Genomic DNA, 20,077 nt, shown 5'->3' with positions numbered 1-20,077 from the left:
AGAGAGAATCTGTGGATTCAGAAAAGTTTTCTGAAGAAGGTAACACACAAGATTTCAGAGAACTGTTTCAGCATTGTTCTATTGAATGTTTCACTTAGCCCTGAACCACACTGCCTTCCTGCCTGTGTTCCATTTCCTGGAAACTCACCACACAGCACAGAGACCCAGGCCTGTGGTAGAGTTGGGGTTTTAAGCTCACGTCGTGTGGGCGGAGCTTCCTTGGTCATAACCAGCCGTCTATTGACTTTTGTGATCTTTACGGAAATGCTAGTGTCAGCTCTTCGGGCAATGATGGAGAAGAAATGGACACTTTGTGCTGTCTACATCATCCAGATACAGCTTGTCAGGGGTAAGACTTCCAGTTGTCCTTTCTTGTTGGATTGCTTGCTGTCTGGGCTGCTGTTCATTTAACAAGCCTCCTGATTTTTGCTGAATTTGATTACAAAAGAGCCAAGAGTTACGAAGGTTTTCAGTTAGGTATTTAAAGACTCAATATCAAAGAGATGTTAGAGTCTAGAAAAGATTACTAATGAACATTTAAAAAAAAGAACAGAATGTGTGACTTGTGTATTTTCACCTGTTTCCCTCTTACATGGACATTTGGGCTACTTAGCAAATTGTGTTTCTTGGGAACAACATGAAATGCTCTCCAAATGGTGGTCAAAATAACTCCAAAAAACTAAAAAGAAACACAAAGCCATTGTCCATGCTCAGAATTCCTTGCTCAGCTTTTCTCCTTCTCTCAAGCATGCTTTTCCTTTTGGTCACAGCAAATGTTTCTCTTCAAAATGGATGTTTGCTGAATTTCACTCAGCCACATGTAGGAGTGGCTTGGGGAGACAAGAGGGAATCTTTGTCTGACAGCGGAAATCAAAATCTAATGAACCCACTGAAAAATGGAGAGATTAGTTGTGCCTGCTATAGTATGAAGTATTATAGTAAGCCTCAGTGTCTTGGGGATTAACTGTGCCTTTTCGGTGAGTATATGAAGATTTCAAGAATTTCTAACTCAAAGGAGACTGGAATATAACGCTATAGGTGTATTATTAAAGAGTGGCTCATAGAACGTTACATTTAACAGTACCAACTGCTGTCTGCCAAAATTCTTCTCATCCACAAAACAGATCCCACTTGTCAAATACCTTCAAAGGCCTTTCTTCTTTTCAGTTGTTTGTCATCTTTATTTTTTCTACTGTGAATTTCTATAGAACTCATTACTATAATATATAATTTCTATAACGGTATTCCAAAACAATTCTAAATTGAAGCCCACCTTACCAAACACATATCAAAGAATCAGTGTTTTAGATCTTTCAAGAGCTCTGGACCATTTGGTCAGGTTGGTAGTGGGAGAGGAAGTCTTCCATGCCCAGTTGTTCATGGTGATGATTAGAGAGCATGCCATGTGAAAGCTCTTCTGGAGGCGTCCTCTGTCCTTCTCCCCTCCAGAGTCTACACCACAAGAAAGGTGAAAGTCTTTCCATCCTCCTGTAGGGAATGTCTGTTTTCTTACCCTACTTCAAAAGACAAAATTTGGGAAAAAAACAAAATGTTAGCACTTTGGGGAGGATGAAGATTGTAGAAAGAAAATAGAAAAGAGAAAGAAAGAAGAAAGAAAGAAAGAAAGAAAGAAAGAAAGAAAGAAAGAAAGAAAGAAAGAAAGAAAGAAAGAGGAAAGAAAGAAAGAAAGAAAGAAAGAAAGAAAGAAAGAAAGAAAGAAAGAAAGAAAGAAAGAAAGAAAGAAAGAAGAAAGAAAGAAAGAAAATAGACCTTGGCAACCAAATGTGTGTTCTTGTCCTGGAGATGAGACAAAACACACTTTATCCCTTTGGGCTTTAGTTTCCTCTCTGACAAAGATGCTCAACAATATCACTGTTTATCAAGGAGATATAGGGGGGTTAGAATAGAATGTAGATCTAAGCTTCTTAAAAAATGTATTTTGAATCACTATGCACACATTAGTTATATCACCTATGTGTTAGATAAAGCTATTGGTTTATAACCCAGACTAGGTCAATTATATTAAATATAAGACTATAACCTCATGTTCTTCAGTTTTCAAATAAGTTTAAATTTTTTGACAGGTAGTCAGAAATCCTAAATTATTTTTTTGGAAAGACCAAGAGACAAAGAGAAATGTGCATATATCAATAGTTTCCTGTATTTTTCCTCAGTAAATGCCTTCTCCTTTGTATTGGGTTTTATTGGGAGAAGGTCCTTAATAGTTCTCTCATCTCACTGCAGTGACCAAGGTTAAGAGTCACTCCAGGTGAATTACAAGAACTAATGGCTCACATGTTCCCTTTTTAGGAATACAGGAAGACATATCCAGTGGAAGAGAAAACATGTATGCCCTGCCTGGCTCTGACATCAACCTGACATGCCAGCTACAGAAGAGAAGCTACCTGGTGCAGGCGCAGTGGTCCAAAGTCACTCACAAGCTGGACCCAATTGCCATTTATCACCCCCAGCATGGCTTTCACTGTACCAATGCGAGTTCCTGTGAGTCCTTGGTGACTTTCCTACAAACTCCTAGAGGTGTGACAAAGTGGACTCTGCACCTAAGGAATATCTCCTCATCACTCAGTGGAAAGTACAAGTGTAGCTTTACTCTGTACCCAGATGGCATTCGTACTAGAACCTATAACCTTCTCATCCCGGCACCTGGTGAGCACGCTGGTGGAGGGAGGGAAGCTCGTAGCTTATCTCTGCTCTCATCCACCCAAGAAATATGTGTTCTGCACCAACTGTGTGCTCGATATGGTGTCACTTTGGAACAGACATAGAAACCAGGCAAGTGTGTATAAAATTCCAAGTGTTAGTAACAAGAACTATGACAGTTCTGTGAAAGAGCATTTAATAGTGTTCAGGAAAACTGTCCTTTTTTTTTTTTTTTTTTTTTTTTTTTGGTGGAACCAGGGATTGAACTCAGGCCTTTGCGCTTGCCAGGCAAGCACTTATTCTACTGAGCTATCTCCCCGGCCCAAAACTGTCCTTGAAAGAGAAACACAGGAACTGATGCCTGAAGAATGAATAGTTAATTTAGGAAGGGTCAGATCTTGTAAGTAGTCCAGATAAAGGAAACAGCTCTATGAAGAGCTTCGGGAAGTCAAAGGAAATGAGAAAACGCCGGTGGGCTCATGGTGCAGAGATAAGTGGATGAGGCTGAAGATATGGGGGCCTTGTCTGTCATGTTCAAGTCTTTGATATCTATCTAAGGACTATGAAAGGTATTGAAGCACTTCCAACAAAAGGAAGACATGACATTTATAGCATGACTTTCTCTTATAAAACTATGACAATGGCTTCAGTGTGAAAATGGTATAAAAGTAGACAAAAAGAGAAAATGGGAATAAGTGAGGAGACCATCCCAGTAGTTCAGAAGAGAAAGAGGGGAATGAAAAAAGCATTATAGAAAGAAAATTACATGATTTACGGATGGGGCATAAAATATAGCAATAACATTGCCATAGGGTGGAAATAGGGCAAAAGTATTATGGGAGTAGAGAGAAAACTTGAAGGTGGCATCGAGGCCTATCCACTTACATAGTTATGCCAGTCATTGGGCTGGAAGAAAGAGGAAGTGGACTGGCTTGTGAGTGAGTTTGTGAAATCAGTTCTGAATATTTAGCACAGGACAGGTAAAGGGGGCGAGGAGGCTACTGGACATGTTGCTTTTGTAGCATGCACATGTCAGTGGCTTGGATTAGGAGGCAAAAATCCTAGATTTAACCTTCAGAATTTTTATATTAGAAATGATTTGATTTGAGAGCTTTCATGTAAATTATTTGAGCCCCTTAGATAACAGTGCTAATAATATTTACCCTAAATTACCTGGTCCTAAAATAAATGATTTCCATTTCTACTAATGAAAAAAATGAAAACGGAAGTCAACAAATGGGAAATGCACTGGAAATGGAAAGTTTTAAACTCAGGGACCAAGTAACACAGTGAGGGGGGGGTACTTCATGATGCCCATGCTAAAGGAGGCGTGGTGCTGTCTAGGACAAGCAACAGGTACAGTTTTATTATCTCCTCTGTCTCTTACCCCTCAGCTACAGCAAAACTATAACACTGGGAAACTCCATTTGGAGACTGAGATACTATGCATGCCTTATTATTCCCTTCCTGTTTTCTGGAAACTGAACCCCTCCCCCTCAAAAAAAAAAAAAAAAAAAGAAAGCAAAACAAAACTTAAGTTCAGTGGGATAGGGTAGGTAAGGTAGGGCTGAAATAAAGAGAAACAGAAGACCTGTGTAGAGCAACATTTAGCTGCACATACTTTAAAGTTAGGAAACATAGGTCTGAACATTGACTCTGTCACTTACTCTATACATCATCATTGCCAAGGTACTACACATCTTTAAGACTTTGCTTCCTTACATAACAAGTGCACACAATGAGCATCCCCCTTTCATGGGTACTAACATTTTAAGAATCAAATCAGATCATCTGAAAAAAGCTTTTAGCATAGACCCTGCCAAAGGTAAGAATTCAGTACGTGCAGCCATGCTGACTGAGGTAAATTCTCTGTGTATTTTTAACTTGGCATCCGCTTCCTTTTCCATTTTCACTGGATGGTGTTTCTTCCTACAATTGGAGCTGTTGAATTATTCGAAGAAGCAGCTCTCATTGTTGAGCCTTGGATTATTCTAATTCTAAAGCATCTCTTTAATTGGAGTGCTACCAGGTCCCTGTTATACTTCAGATTACAGGATTTTAGTGAGTACCTATGTACTGGCCAGCACCACAATTATCAACTCGTATACAGATTCGCTTTATTTAATTCCTTATCAATTGCCCACCGCCCACTAAAGGTAGTAAAGAGACTTCATTTTGGTATCAACCTTTAAAATATATGAATGTGGCAAAAAAACAGCCATAATGCCTCCCCAGATTTACAAAATTAGTAAGTCCTTAATATCACCAAGTATCTCATCAGCCTCCTTTTTTTTACATTGTTTAAAATATGATCCAAATACATTTGATAGATTATGATTATTTGATAAATCCCTATTAATCTAAAAGCTCTCTTATTCGTTTTTCTTTACAATGCCTTTATAGAATAAATTTGATCATGTCATATAGCTCTATCGAGAGCTGGAATTTTGTTCTTATATTCTTATGTGTTGCCATGCTCTTTCACTTTACAGAGAGTATTGCTATTTGATCACATGGATGTTTTTGTTTTAATGTTTAATATTTTGGCAAGAGTACATGAGAGGCACATAATGTCTGGTCATGTAATATTAACAGTCACTGAGAGTTATTATCTAGATGTATTAAATCATTATGATTTGACAAATAGTATATTCTAGCTTTTTTTTTTTTTTTGGCTGCCTATGCCCTCCTTAAGAGCAGGTCTGGTATGGCATATGGTGCTGGGGATCGAAACACAGTCCCCTGCACCTGACTGAGTTTGACCAAGCAGGTGCTTTAAACAACTCAGCTATCCTGCCAGCCCCCTTAGTATTCTAATTCTGTCATTTTTAGTTTATTAGCCAATGTATCTATAAAGATAAACTCCCTCTCATCACCTTTAGTGCTTATTATATGTATACTTTATATAAGAAAGCAGAACAGGCATGCATGAAACCCTAGATTTGATCTCCAGGAATGCACAGAAAACAATGTGAAGGCAAGAAAAATCGAATGTGTGCTTAATTCTTTCTTTATTTATCACTTTTTAAAATGATTTGAAACAGCCAGGCATGGTGACGCATGCCTCAGGAGGCTGAGGTAGGAGAACCATCGCAATTTCAAGGCCGGCCTGAGCTACACAGTGAGCACAAGGCCAGCCTGAACTACACAGTGAGGTTGTCTCACAAAGACCAAAATAATAATAATAATCATAATAATAATCATAATAATCATAATTATTATTATGATGATTATTATTATTATTTATGGGCCGGCCAAATAGCTCAGCAGATTAAAGCTCCTGCAAGCAGGCACAGGGGCTGGGGGCTCAATTCCCGGGGCCTGCCATGTCAGCCCGCCCCTCAAGGTGCGCCAAGAAGGTGGTTGAGTCTGGGCGTGGTGGCATGAGCTTGTAATCCCAGCACTTGGGAAGCTGTAAAGAGGAGAATCACTATGAACCCGATCTCGTAGTGAGAACCTAAATACCCTGTAGACCCTTCCCTAAAATACAGGAAAAAAATATTATTTATTATTATTTTTTGGTTCTCTAGCATTTTTAGTTGTTCTTAAGTGTTTGATGCTGATTATCTGAATTCATATAAACAAACATATGAATGAGGTCATCATACTTATTATCCTTACTACGCTCAGAATTTCCTAGGCATAAATGCTACTAACCTTTGTGGCATAAGTTGCAAATATTTCCCCAGTTTGTCATCTATCCTTACTTCACAATATTGCTTCCAGTGCAGAATAATTCTTTCTGTTACAAAATACAATCACTCTTCTCACTTACTGCTTTTATTTTTCTGTTTTTCTATTTGGGTTCTGAGGACTGAAGGCAAGACCTCCTGCTTTGATTGATTTAAGTCACAGCTTAGAAAGGATTTCCCTTTTCCAGATTTCATAGAAATTTTCTCTTATTTTTAATACTTACATGGTTTCTTTTGTATTTTTCTAATTTTTACACATTTTTATTACTGCATGTTGGTTATACAGATAAATAGGTTTCGTTTTAGCAAGCATGTACATGCACATAACGCAGTACCGTTTACACACCCTATTAACCTCCAAACCCCATCTTCCTGCTCACCAACTTCATTTTCAAAAGATGTGAGTTAGTGTGCACAATGTTTTTTTTTTTAATTTTATTATACCCCTTGTTGCTCTTACTTGTTTCTCTTTCTCCTTCCTTTCCTCCTATCTGGTAATAGTCTCCTTTCCACTTTCTTGTCATCTTTTTTGTATTCCACATGCTAGAGAGAACATACTATATTTCTCTTTCTGGATCTAGTTTCTTTCGCTCGGAATGATAATCTTCAGATCTATCCATTTTCTTTCTAAGGACAGCACTCCACAGCTTGTCTGTGCATGTGTTGGGGAGTACTTAGACCCAGTCTGGTGTGTGTTTTGGCCATTGCACATGGTGCTGTAACCTAGACGGCTGTCTAGTATCTCTAGCTTTGATTCCTTGGTGTATATACCAAACAGTGAGCAGCTGCATTGCATGGTAGTTCTAACTTTAGTTATTTGCAGAAACGTCATATTGATTTCTATGGTCGCTGTACTATTTGCATTCCCACCAGCAGCGTAGAGAGCTTCTTTTTACTGCATCTTAACTAGAATTTATACTTTCTTCTTTTCTTTCTTTCTTCTTACTGTATGTGTTCTTGAAGATAGCCATTCTGACTGAGGTAATTTCTCAATGTATTTTTAATTTGTGTTCCTCTAATGGGTACGGATATTGAATTTTTTACATAATTGTGAGCCATTTGGATTCTTCTGAAAATTTCTGTTCAAATCCATTGAGCATTTATTCATTAAGATGTTTAGTATTTGGTGTCAAGTTTTGAGCCCCATATATATCTTAGATATAAATCCTCTGTTGGAAGAGTAGCTGGTAAAGAGTTTTTCTCATTGTGTAGGTTGTCTCTTCACTCTGTTTGTTTACTTATATTTATTTTCTTCACATACCTTCTTAATTTGATGTAGTCCTATTTATTGATTCTCACTATTATTTTCTGTGTTGTTGGACTGCTATTCAAGAAGTCTTAACCTGAGCCTATGACCTCAATTTTTTCTCCTATTTTGTTTTAACAGTTTCAGTTTTAAGTCAAAACTTAAGTTTTGTTATCCATTTTGAAGCAATTTTTGACAGTGTAAAATATAGGGGTTTTATTTCAATTTTCTACATGTAGCTATCCAATTTTCCTGGAACCACTTGTTAAAGAAGCTGTCTTTTCTCCAGCATATATTTTTTGCTCTTTGGTCCAGAATTGAACGGCTGTAGTCGCATGTTTGTTTCCGTGTCTTCCACTCTGTCTCGCCGGTCTACATGTCTATTGTTGTGCCAGTATCGTACTGTTTTTGTTACTATGGCTTTGTAGTAGTACTTGAATTGCGTAACGTGATACCTTCAGCCTTACTCTTGTTGCTTGGCATTGCTTTGGCTATTCTGTGTGTTTTGTGTTTCCATATGAATTCTAGAGTTGTTTTTCTAGTTTTGTGAGCAAAGTAATTGGTGTTTTAATGGTGCGTGCATTGAATTGCTTTTGGTAGTGTGCTTTTGGTAATACGGCAGTTTTAAAAGGGCTGATCCCGTCAATCAGTTAATATAAGATGCTGCTCCATCTTCTAGTGTCTTTTCTAATTTCTTTTTTTATTTTCCCATAATTTTATTGATAAACAAATAGCAATGAGACAGTTTCAAATCAAGTTGGTAGGACAGTTTCAATAATTCACACATTGCATACATTCTTCTTAGCGGTTAATTGCTGTACAAGATGCAGACATGATATCCTATTTACAAACACCATTAGAGCAAATCACTCTATTCATTAAGAGAATGTAACTATATATCTATCCTAACAACTTTTAATACACAGATACGAAATGGACATTCATCTGTATACCCTTTTTTTGTTTTCTTTTTTCAGAGTTCTGAAATTTTCATTTGAAGAACATTCTCCTCTTTGTTTACATTGATCCTTAGGTATTTTATTCTTTTTTGAATTATTATGAATAGAATTGGTTTCCTATTTTCCTTCTTAACTGCTGCATTATTGGTGTATTGAATTTTGATGTTGATAATTAACCAGTTACTTTGCTTAATTTCTTTGTCAGCTCCAAAGCTTTTCTGGTAGAATCTTTTAGAATGATCTAAATATAAATAAGACTAACAAGGATAATTTTTCTTCCTTCCCTATTTGTATTCCTTTCATTGCTTTCACTTACTAATTGTTCTACCAAAATTTTCCAGAACTATTCTTTCATTTTCAGTCTGTGCATGTGTGACACAGACTGAAAATGGTATTTGTTAATGACATGTGTGACTTGCAGCCTACGAAGAACTAGGTCTTGCTTTTGATCCAGTCTTTAGGTGTATGTCTTTTAATAGGCTTAAGATACTTTATATTCAGAGTTGTTAATAGAAGTCACATTCTCCTTCTCATCGTTTTGTTCTTTTGGTGCTTGATTCTCTCCTTCAGTAGCCTGAGGACACCTGTGCCGCCTGCTCCTCCATTTGTGGGGCTCCTTTAAGCCTCTGCCACGCTGCTGTCACGTTGCTCATGAATGTCTTGCTCTTTCATTTCTGAATGACAGCGCTGCTGGATTACGGTAATGTTCTGGGTTGCCAGGTGCTTTCTTCTAGTTGCTGAAATACATCCTTCCATGCCTGTCTGGCCTTGGGTGCTCCTGCAAAATCATCTGAAATTATTCTCGTGGGTTTGTGTCTGTCAGTGACCTGATGCTTCTCACTTCCTGCTTTCCACATGCTTTCCTTGGTGCTTTCATCCTTCTAAATACCATATGATGTGGGAACATGAGTTTTTGCAGTTTTGAGTGATACCTGTACCTGGATTTCTGCATCTTTCCCAAGATCTGGGAAGTCTTCTGTTATTATCTCAAAATACTTTTTCATGCCATTTTTTATTTTTTAAAGAGAAGTAAAAAAAATAGTAAGAGAAAAATTAAAAATGATACTGAATTTCAGTAAACAAAAATGATAGGAAGTCAACAATGTTTCTTATATTGCATATTGTTGTTTTCAAATCAGTTGTTCAAATTACCAGATATAAACATGAAAAATTGGTCAAAAATTTAAAAAGGAAAGAGAAAAACAAATTAAGCATTAGCTACTCTTTTAAATAGACCGGCTGAAAGCTGGGTGCAGTGGCACACGCCTGTAATCCCAGCATTCAGGAGGCTGAGGTAGGAGAATAGTTGTAAGTTCAAGACCAGCGTGGGCTACAAAAAAAGCTCAAGACCAGCCTGAACTTCACAGAAAAACCCTGTCTCAAAAGGACACACACACAAAAAAGGATAAATAAATAAATACACTAGCAGAAATCAGCAGTACAATTATCCATTCTATTCTCTGTGTGTGTATGTGTGTGTGTGTATTTCTTTTTCCCATTCTCCTTCCTTCCTTCCTTCCTTCCTTCCTTCCTTCCTTCCTTCCTTCCTTCCTTCCTTTCTTCTTTCTTTCTTTCTTTTTTGTATTTTAGGGAAGGATGTTCAGGGTGTACAGGGTGTTCAGGGTCTCACTGTTAGATTGGATTTATAGTGATCTGCCTGTTTACAGCCACCCAAGAAATGGGATTACAGGTGCACGCCACCACTCCCAGTCTCAATTGTCATCTCAGTGTACCCCGGGTGTGGGGCCGGCATGGCAGGCCTGGGGATTGAACCCCTGGCCCCTGCGCCTGTTTGCAGGTGCTTTAATCTGCTGAGCTATTTGGCCGGCCCTTTTCTCCTATTCTTCATCCAAGATGTTCCTTTCCTTTGAACAGTTTCTCTTTCACAGTATCTATTATACTTCTCAGATTTCACTAACTCTTTTAGGTTCTTATACCAGAAAAACAATATGATGTTTATACATGCAGATCTGATTTATTTCGCTTACCAATACAGTCTCTAGACCCATCCAGTTACCTAAAAAACCTCAAATTTGTCTTTTTTATAGTTGAGCAATATGCTATTGTGCAAAAAAATGGCACATATTTTTTATCCATGCCTCGGGTGATGGTCATTTGTCCTTTGTCTGAGGGGCAGTCAGTCTAAAAGTTTTTCCCAATTAATGGATTTTCTTTTTACTCTGTTGGTGATTTCTTTTAATGTGCAGAAACTTTCCAAAGAGATTCTTTAAAAGTTGTTGATTCTTTGAAGTATTTCCCATGTAGTTTGGTTTTTGTTCGTGAATTCCCGCCTATACCTATAACTTCAAGATTTCTACCTACTTTCTCCTCCATTAGTTACAGTGTTTCTGTTTTACTATTTAGGTATTTGATGCATTTTATCTTTAGTTCAGTCAAGCCACTGTTTTGAACCTTTGTACCTTCTTCCAAGAATTTCTAAGTTTAGTCTCCAAACTGTGTCCCAGAGTTCCTGGATGTTTTGTCTATTATTCCTGATGGGTTTTTTTTCTTCTCAGTGTCTGTATGAAATATTTCCTCCACCTCATCATCAAGCCTTGTGTCCCTGTGCTCTGCTTGGTCATGTTTACGGTTGAGGCTTTCCACGAAGTGTTTGATTTTACTTGAGCTTTTGATCTCCAGAATTTTTGTCTGGTTTTCTGTCAGAATCTTTATTTCTTTGTTGAATTGCTCTTTGACATTCTGCATTGTTTTCCTTAATTAATTCAGCTGTCCTTTGTATCCTTTTCAAAGTCGTTGCTCAAGTTATAGATCAATCATATCAATTATTTGACATTTCATTGACTTGGATAGTTTTACATTCAGTCACTGATGAATTCTGTAAAGCTGGAGGAGTCATGTTGCCTTGTTTTTTTCATGTTTTAATAAAGCTATTTGTGCTTCTGTTGGAATGGATATCACTTCTGTTTTTACCTATGGGTTTTCCTAGTGCCAACCCCTCTTCTGGTGCATAATACCCAGTGTCTCTTGGAGAAAACAAGCCACAGCCTGGTCAATGACACAAAGCAAACCAGATACTGTACTAAAATAATAATCAATTAAATTCAACAACTATGCCACCATTAACAAGAAGAAGAAGAAGAAGAAGAAGAAGAAGAAGAAGAAGAAGAAGAAGAAGAAGAAGAAGAAGAAGAAGATAAAACTCAAAGACAAACCAGATATGTACATCCTATAATAATCAATTAAAAACAGTAAATATGCTACCCTTAATGATACAAAAATATCTGCAATAGTGCTATAGACAAAAAGACAAACTAGTTATTGATACACAATAATGATGTAGTAAAAACAATTAATACATCACATTAAAAATACAAGAGAAATCAATAATAGCCTGGATTAAACTAAATCACTAAAAACTGATGAAGCTTAATAATAATATTAGTAAATAAAAGGCATGGGGAAAGAGAAAAATAGAAGTAATATATGAGGAATAAACAAAAAGATAAGATGAATGAGACATTGGTAAGATAAAATATGATTAAAGAAAATAAATGTAAGTAAAATAGAAAACAAAAAAGAAAAAGAGACTAACCAAAACAAAACAAAAAGGATGCAAAGAAAAACAATCAAACAGAAATAGAAAGAATCAATCAATTCTGTATGAATTTCAGCAGGGTCTTCCCTGTGTCCATGAAGCATGCTGCTGGTGTTTTGATTGGGACTGCACTGAATCTGTGTAACAGCTCTGGAAGGATGTCCATTTCGACAGTCTTGCTTCTGCCAAGATCTGGAGACAGCTTTCCATTTTCTGATGTCCTCTTCAATTTTCTTATTTTAGGAGTTTTCTCTCTAGTTTTCTTTGTAGAGGTCTTTATTTTCTTGGTGAGTTTAATTCCAAGGTGTTTAATTTTTCTTGATGCTATGAAATGGTTTTCTATCCATAGCCTTTTGCCATTTTCTTTTTGCCAGAGCTCTCTTGGGTCTTCCCCACTTGAATATTTTCCTCAGGATTTCAGAATGTGTGCAAAACTTAGCCATTCCCTGACTCTTGAATTTCTAGGAGCTTCCCGTTAAGTTCCACACTTGTGAACCTGGTTTGCCACTGTCTTAGCCTATTTTGTGCTGCATATCGGCAAAAAGATGATGACTTTTACTGTTTTTCCTGAAGTCTTAGAGGTTTTTCTTTTTTTTATTTTAGGAAAAAAGATAAAACAAAATTACTTAATATGATGACAAGTGAATAACAATAGTTAATACAATGCATATATTTATCTTTAAGGTGGTTACTCAGCGTACAGGAATGAGCATAAGAAATTCTCCAATGATATTAATACAAACCTAGAGGTTTTTCAAGAGAAATGCTTTTTTTTGTTTTGTTTTGTCTTGTTTTTTTTGTTTTGGTAGAACCGGGGATTGAACTCAGGCCATTGTGCTTGCCAGGCAAGCGCTTATTCTACTGAGCCATCTCCCCGGTCCCCTGAGAAATGCTTTTTAATTTAATGTTCCTTTAGTCAGTTTTCAGGACTGTGAAGTGGTTGTTTTTAGCACATTTGCCCAGTTTTTTAAAAAACTTATTATTAACTTTATTGAAAATCAAGGGGCTGGGGAGATGGCTCAGTAGAATAAGCACTTGCCTGGCAAGTGCAAGGGCATGAGTTCAATCCCCAGTTCCACAAAAAAAAAAGAAAAGAAAATCAATAATTATTATATAGCATATTGAAAATTATAGATAAATATTGCAATGTGAAAGATATAAGATATAAACAAAGTGAATTTTTGAAAAATATTTCTGAGATGACTATATAACATAAGATTAATAATAGATTGCACATTGTAAAAAATATTTACAACCCTATATGAATATAACTATAAAAATTGTTTAAAGTAAACATGAAGAAGAGATTACAGAGTACTCATATAATAGTTCACTCTGTCAAAATCAAGAAACTTATATTCATATAATGAGAATTCTCAAAGTAGAAGGGGGTAGGCAATAAATATTTAAAGATTTATTTATTTTTTTAAATTTTTTGTTCATTTTAATGAGAAAAATAGCAATGAAACAGCTTCAAAACAGGTTAGTAGGACAGTTACAATAATTAACACATTGCATATTGCTGTCTTCGTAATAGTTATTCAGAGGACAAGATGAAGACATGATATCTTGTCTAAACAATATTAGTACAAACCTTTCTTCTCATTGAACTAATAGAAGGTAGCTGTATATATACTCTATTTTGTACATACATATATTTTTTTCATTATGAAATGGCCCTTTAATTATATCCCCCTATTTTTGTTTTCTTTTGTCAGAAATAGGTGTTCCATTGTTGTTAGAGAAGCTGTATTTGGAGAAGTCTTTAAAGGACCTTTTCAGACTTGATGCCAATCCAAATATTTAAAGATTTAGACTTTCTGAATTTAGTTAAAATTATGACAACACATTTCCAAGAAAAATGAACCTTTTGCACAAGAAATATGAATAAAATCATACCAAGATACACAAAAATGAAATTGCCCAAAACTAATTATAAAGAAAAAAATCATTAAAGCATATACATAGAAAAAATATTAGCTATGGAAGAACAAAATTAAATAGCATCTTATTCCACATTAGAAAAAAAGGAGCAAGTGAGTAAGAAACTAATTTATTCAAAGGACTGAAAAAAAAGATCTGTCCTCATTGAATTTTATACTTAGCAACCATACATTTGAAAACTAAAAGTAAAATAATTTCAGTTACAAAAATTCAAAATATGCTAATACCTCCAGATGTACCATATAGAAAATAACAAAGACTATCATCCAGAAGGCAAGAAAAGTTGCTGTATGGGGGTCATGGATAAAGAATAAAGACCTCTCAAAATGGTAATTATGCAGGACTGTGTAAAATACAAGTATATTACATGAACCCATTTAAAAAGTTATTGAAGATTTCCGCAAAACAATATCAATCTTATGTCAGGTTATATACATATTTTTTCGTGTGTGTGTGTGTGTGTCTGTGTGTGTGTGTTGAAAAGATAAAAACTAATATAAAAGCAATGGAAAATGGAAATATACTTTTTAAGGTTTCTAACACTAGGAGAAAGTATCATAACATGTCTTGTAAGTAGATTGTAAGTCAAAGAAATAGTATAAATCATAAAAACTTAAACAATATTTATAAAATTGAATAAATATTAATTAATTCAAAATGAAATTAAATATTTCAAAATAATATTCAAAAATTAAAATTAAGTTATGAATCCAATTAAGAGGCCAGAAAGGAGCATATTATATATATGAATCTGTGATCAGTTCAGAGGGTTTTTTGGAGTTCTTTTGCTTGTTTATTTATTTATTTTTCTGTATTTTAGGAAAGGGTCTACAGGGTGTTCAGGGTCTCACTCCTAGATCAGACTCGTAGTGATCCTCCTTGTTTACAGCCTCCCAAGAACTGGGATTACAGGTGTGTGCCACCATGCCCAGTCTAAATTGCTGTCTCGGCGCACCTGGGGGGCAGGGCCAGCACTGCAGGAAGAGGGATCAAACACCGGCCCCTGAACCTGCTTGCAGGTGCTTTAATTCACTGAGCTATTTGGCTGGCCCTCAATTGACAGTATTCACACAGTATTTGATTAGGTTAATATATACAAAAATATCAACTAAGAAAAAGTTTTCATGATAGTAAAGAATTACTGAGAATAAAACATAACAAAAATATTGGAATGTCAAATATATGAACAGCACACAGTTCTAGTATGTGGTGGATATGGACAATGTCCATCACACTTACTGGTGGCCAGATATCACTTGTGGGACTGTGCCACTGCTATCCGCCCTGTAGACCAAACAAAATCATGACCCACAGGGTTCAGGAGAAGTCCATTTGTGGAGTATGCTGATGGAAATATTTTGCTGCTGTATACAAAAAATAATTGAAAGCCTGCTGTTTTATACCTTTTTTTCTCCTGGGTTTTATTGTTTGCCCTACTTGGTGGTTTCTTTCCATTCTCATTCAAGAAGTTGTGGTCATTTTGATCCCTATCTTTTAGAAGTCTGTGTAGGGTTGGCTTTGTCGTCATGAAATTCTTTACTTGTTCTTTGTCATGGAAGTATTTCACTTCTCCATTAATCTTGAACTAGAGTTTTGTAGAGTATAGCAGTCTGAGTTGGAATTTGTTTTCTTGTTAGACCTGAAGCACTTTGCTCAGTGCTACTTTTGACTTCATGGTTTGTGAAGAGAAATCTGCCATTATTCTGATGGGTTTTCCTTTAAATGTGATCTATTGCTTTTCTCTAGCGGCTTTTAGTGTACTGCTCCTCTGCTGAAATTTAGGATCTTGATTATTATATGACTGGGTGTGGTTTTAATTTGGGTTCATGTTATTTGGAGTTCTATATGCTTCGTTTAGCTGAATATCAGATTGTTTCCCCATGTTTGGGAAGTTTTCTGCTATTCTGCCCATATTCTTTTTATATCATTTGTACTGACTCCTTCTTTCTCATTGATGCCTATTAGTCTTACATTGTTCATCTTTGCATTGTCTTGCAGATGTTGAATTATTTTTTCCTGCATCCTAGTTGTTTTTAAGAGATCTTTTCTTACCGTTGTACTAACTACAATGCTGTTTTCAAGGTCTAAAAGTCTACTTTCACTTTCATTCAAACTGTCTTGCCAGAGTGTGATTAAGTTTTTCATTTCCTGTATATTACCTTGAATCTGCTTGATGCATTCTATTTCTTTCCTATGTTGTTCATTCAAGGGTTCTATCATTTTTATATTCTCTTTTTAGAAGCATTTAGTACTTGTTTCATTATAGTTATCATTTATTTTTTTTTACTTCAGAAATTATAGCTGATCTGATTTCCTCTATACCTTTCTGCTGTTGTTTCTTTACATCAGATGTTATTATTTCAGAGATTTCAGGTGTGTGCTTTCCAGTTTCTTCTATGCTATTGTCTCCTGTATCTGTTCTGGGTGGGCTCATGGACTGAGAATGCATTTTGCTCCTTCTCTTTATCATTTGTATAGCACTTTCTTCTGACCTTTGATGTAGAGCTTTGGTGCAGTTAATATCTTAGCACCAGGTCTGAATCTACCAAGTTCAAACTCATCCAGGTGAGTGTGGCTTGGGTCTGGCTGCTGTGCTCCACTTCTTCCTTCTGCAGCCCTTGGAACTGAACGCACTGTGCCACTCCGACAAGCTGTTCTGCTCCTCAATCAGCTGGGTGGGTCTTGCCTCTAGCCTCTGTGCAGGGAGTTGTGCCACAGGGTTCCACACCGGGCCTGTCTGATGGATGAAGTTACACACACACATCTGGCCTATGCGTTGGCTGGATAAGGACCCAGAGGGCCCTGGGATGCCCCACTTGCAGGCCAGTCCTGAATGCTAGCTGGAATAAGGATCTGGAGGACCCCTGGTTACCCCACTTACACTCCTGGTTTGGGTACCGGTTGGAGTCCTTTGGCCAGTTTTTTACTTGTCTTTTTTCCATATCTCTTCATCCCTCTATGACCAGCAGTCCCTCAATCCTGCCCTCTTTATTTTTAATGCTTATGTTTCATGTGTTCATTTACATTAAAGATAAAATATCCTTCTAGAATCTTCTTATTAAAAGGATAATTGTGCTAACTGTAAAATCTTTAGCTCACATTTCCTTTCCTGGAGTAAATTCAATATGCTACTCCACTATTTTCTGACATAAAATTTCCATACAAAAGCTAATAACAAGGGTCAGGAATATAGCTCCGCAGTGCTGTGCCTGCCTGGCAAGTGCTAGGTTCTGAGTTTGATTCCCAGTACAAAAAAAAAAGCTAATAACAATATGAATTTCTGCATAATTGACTTTATTCAATAATTTAAGAATTTTTTAGTATACATTCTGCATCTATTTTCTTAGTTTTTCAGTATAAGTTTTTAATATGTATTTTCTTTTTATTTTAAGAATTTTTTATTGAAGTACTATTTTAGTATTTGTTCTTTTCCATGATTTGATTTTTCCTTCAATGCTTTGTACTATATTTTTATCTTCTTTGCATACCATTTTCTTTGAAACTCTTCATCCTTTTGGCTTTTACTTAAAATTAATTGCTAGTTTATTAAATTAAATCTTATTCTATAATTCAATTCTTATTTTTATATTTCTTTTAATGCATAATATATACGTTTATTTGTTTGGGGAATCTGTTCTTTTTTTCATTTCTTGAGTGATTATTTTTAATATTAAAGGTTTCCAACTCTTCTTTTTAAATTCTAGCACCTGTCAGTGGGCTCACAGATATATGACTCTTTATAAGATTTTGCACAGTTTATATCATTTTCTTTATTTCTCTTAGTCAGTTTGGATAGTCTGTAGCTTTCTTTATTTGTGCTCATTTCTTGCTAGTGTGCTCTTGTTCTGGAGTATTTTGTTCTCCAGCCTCATTTCTTAGAGTAATTTTTCATGAATGACTCTACTCATTGCTTTTGTACGGCTCCTGTTGAGCTGATTTTTACATACCATAGAAGTCCCTGCCAACCTAGACAACCCAGATTTCCTGGACTCTTGTGTGAGTGGAGGTCGCCCTCCTGTTACTGTCACTGTAAACACTATGCCCCTGGACTTCCTCAGAACACATCCTTCACTTCTGCATCCCACTTTTATCGAAATTGCCTCTTTTGTTCTTCCTGTCAGACCTGTCCCATTTAATTTGCACTTCCCCACTAAGGGCTTCTTCTCAGTAAGGAACACACCCCAAAATGCACCATCATCTCCAGCACTGAGTACTCCATTCCTTTTCCCTCTAAAACATGATAATTTGGGGCTTACACTCACTCTTCTCCACTTACTCTTACTCTCAAATTAGTCTGCCTCATTTCCCAGTGATTGCCTGTTACTTGGGGAAGGTTCTGTATTTCCAGGGCTATCAGAAGCACAGCTGACATTCCTCTGTTTTTTTCCACGCAGTTGCCAATACCACAGCACTCTGGCAGTTTGTGGAAACGAATAGGACTGTGTTGTTATTTACATAGATTGTCTACACTGTTTTAGTTTTGGTTTTGGTTTTTATAGGGAGTTTATATTACAAAATTGTGTTACTTGTACTGTCAACTTCTCAGAATCTAGAAAAGCTTTAAAAATGTAACATATGTTTGGATAATGTGCATAAAAATATATTGAGAACATTTCATGGTCTTCACTGGTATTAGGACTAGATCAGTGTCTGGATTCAAATAAAATGATTAATAATTTTCTAAGAATAAAGTTAATATCAATAGTGGTATGAAATATATCAAGAAATTATGATGACATAAAATTTACTCCATTTGGAAATACTATTAAAGCTAAATGACTTTAACAAGAATGGACAGGTTTAAATTATGGGATTTGTATAACATACATCCATTGGTTCTTCATGTGCAGATTAAACAATGACTGATGGGCTAGGGAGATAGCTCAGTAGAGTAAGTGCCTCCCTGGCAAGTGCAAGGTCCTGAGTTCAATCCCTAGTACTGCAAAACAATAAAAATAAATAAACAACCACAGGTAAAAAAGAAAATTAGGAAAAAATACATACATACCATATACTGACATCATCCTTTAAATAACATAGTATAACAAGCATTTATATAGCACTTTCATTATATTAGGCATGGTCAGTAATCTAGAAATGATTTCATGTGTATGGGAGAATGTATGTAGATTATGTGAAAATATATACCATTTTCTCTAAAGGATTTGAGCATCCACAGATTATGGTGTCTGTTGGAGAGTTCTGAACTAACTCTGAACATGCTGAGAGGCAATCCTAGCATTATGGGAGGCTGAAGTAGGAGGATCACAAGTTTAACCTCACCCTGACCAGTTCAGCAATTTAATGAGACCCTGTCTCAAAATTAAGAAAAAGAGTATAGAACAGGGTGGAGCTCTGAGTTGAATCTGGAGATAGAGATGGAGATCTGGACAGGGAGGGTGATGGAAGGAGAATGGGAAAGTGGGGGCAGAAAGAATGTGGGCACAGAGATGGAGCACAAAGAGGGTAGTGATCTAATCTCTTAAGCTTGAGGAGTTATGAATACAAATAAATAAGTAGCCACTCTCTCAGAATGTTGCAGAGAAGTTGTGCCCATTGAAGAGACTTGGACTCAGGGGCATCATGAAGAAAGAGCTGTCAGTAAAGTAAACAGGTAGTATTAATCATAACTTTAATGTAAGTAAAACATGCAGGTCTGATATAATATTCTGAAGCTAGGAAATATGTCAGATTTAAAAATAATGTACTACTAATAGCAATGTGAATATTCATGCCCCTTGATCTGGCACTATATCCTGAAAATGCATCTTAGATAATTAAATGCATTAAATAGAAGATGACTATTAGCAATAAGCTGGTGCTCGCTATATAGCATGACAGAGTCTAAAATAAAACAAAATCCCACATTGAAAGGAAGTAATGATTTAATAATTGAATAATACTAAGAAAATGACATTGAGTGCATTTGATGAAATAATACAGAGTAGTTCAAGAGTTCTGCAAGACATTTTCTTTTTCTTTTTTCTTTTCTTTCTTTCTTTCTTTCTTTTTTTTTTTT

General features: G+C 36.1%; 1 protein-coding gene across 2 annotated transcripts in view; it reads left to right on the top strand.

The window, feature by feature from the left end:
- Nucleotides 1-272: 272 nt before the first annotated feature.
- Cd96 (CD96 molecule) overlaps nucleotides 273-20,077 on the top strand; it is a 105,952-nt gene continuing 86,147 nt past the window's right edge. The window contains exons 1-2 of one of the 2 annotated variants that reach the window (XM_023701899.1): nucleotides 273-349; nucleotides 2,311-2,502. In XM_023701899.1, coding sequence (XP_023557667.1) covers nucleotides 289-349; nucleotides 2,311-2,502 — 253 coding nt within the window. In that variant the 5' untranslated portion in view covers nucleotides 273-288. Of the gene's footprint in view, nucleotides 350-2,310; nucleotides 2,668-20,077 lie in introns of both variants that reach the window. The other variant, XM_004624882.2, reaches the window with a different exon arrangement.

Source organism: Octodon degus, unplaced genomic scaffold (genome assembly GCF_000260255.1).
Source record: "Octodon degus isolate 3935 unplaced genomic scaffold, OctDeg1.0 scaffold00007, whole genome shotgun sequence".
NCBI lineage: Eukaryota > Metazoa > Chordata > Mammalia > Rodentia > Octodontidae > Octodon > Octodon degus.
The sequence above is the reverse complement of the archived record's forward strand: the minus strand, read 5'-3'. Positions and strand labels throughout refer to the sequence as shown.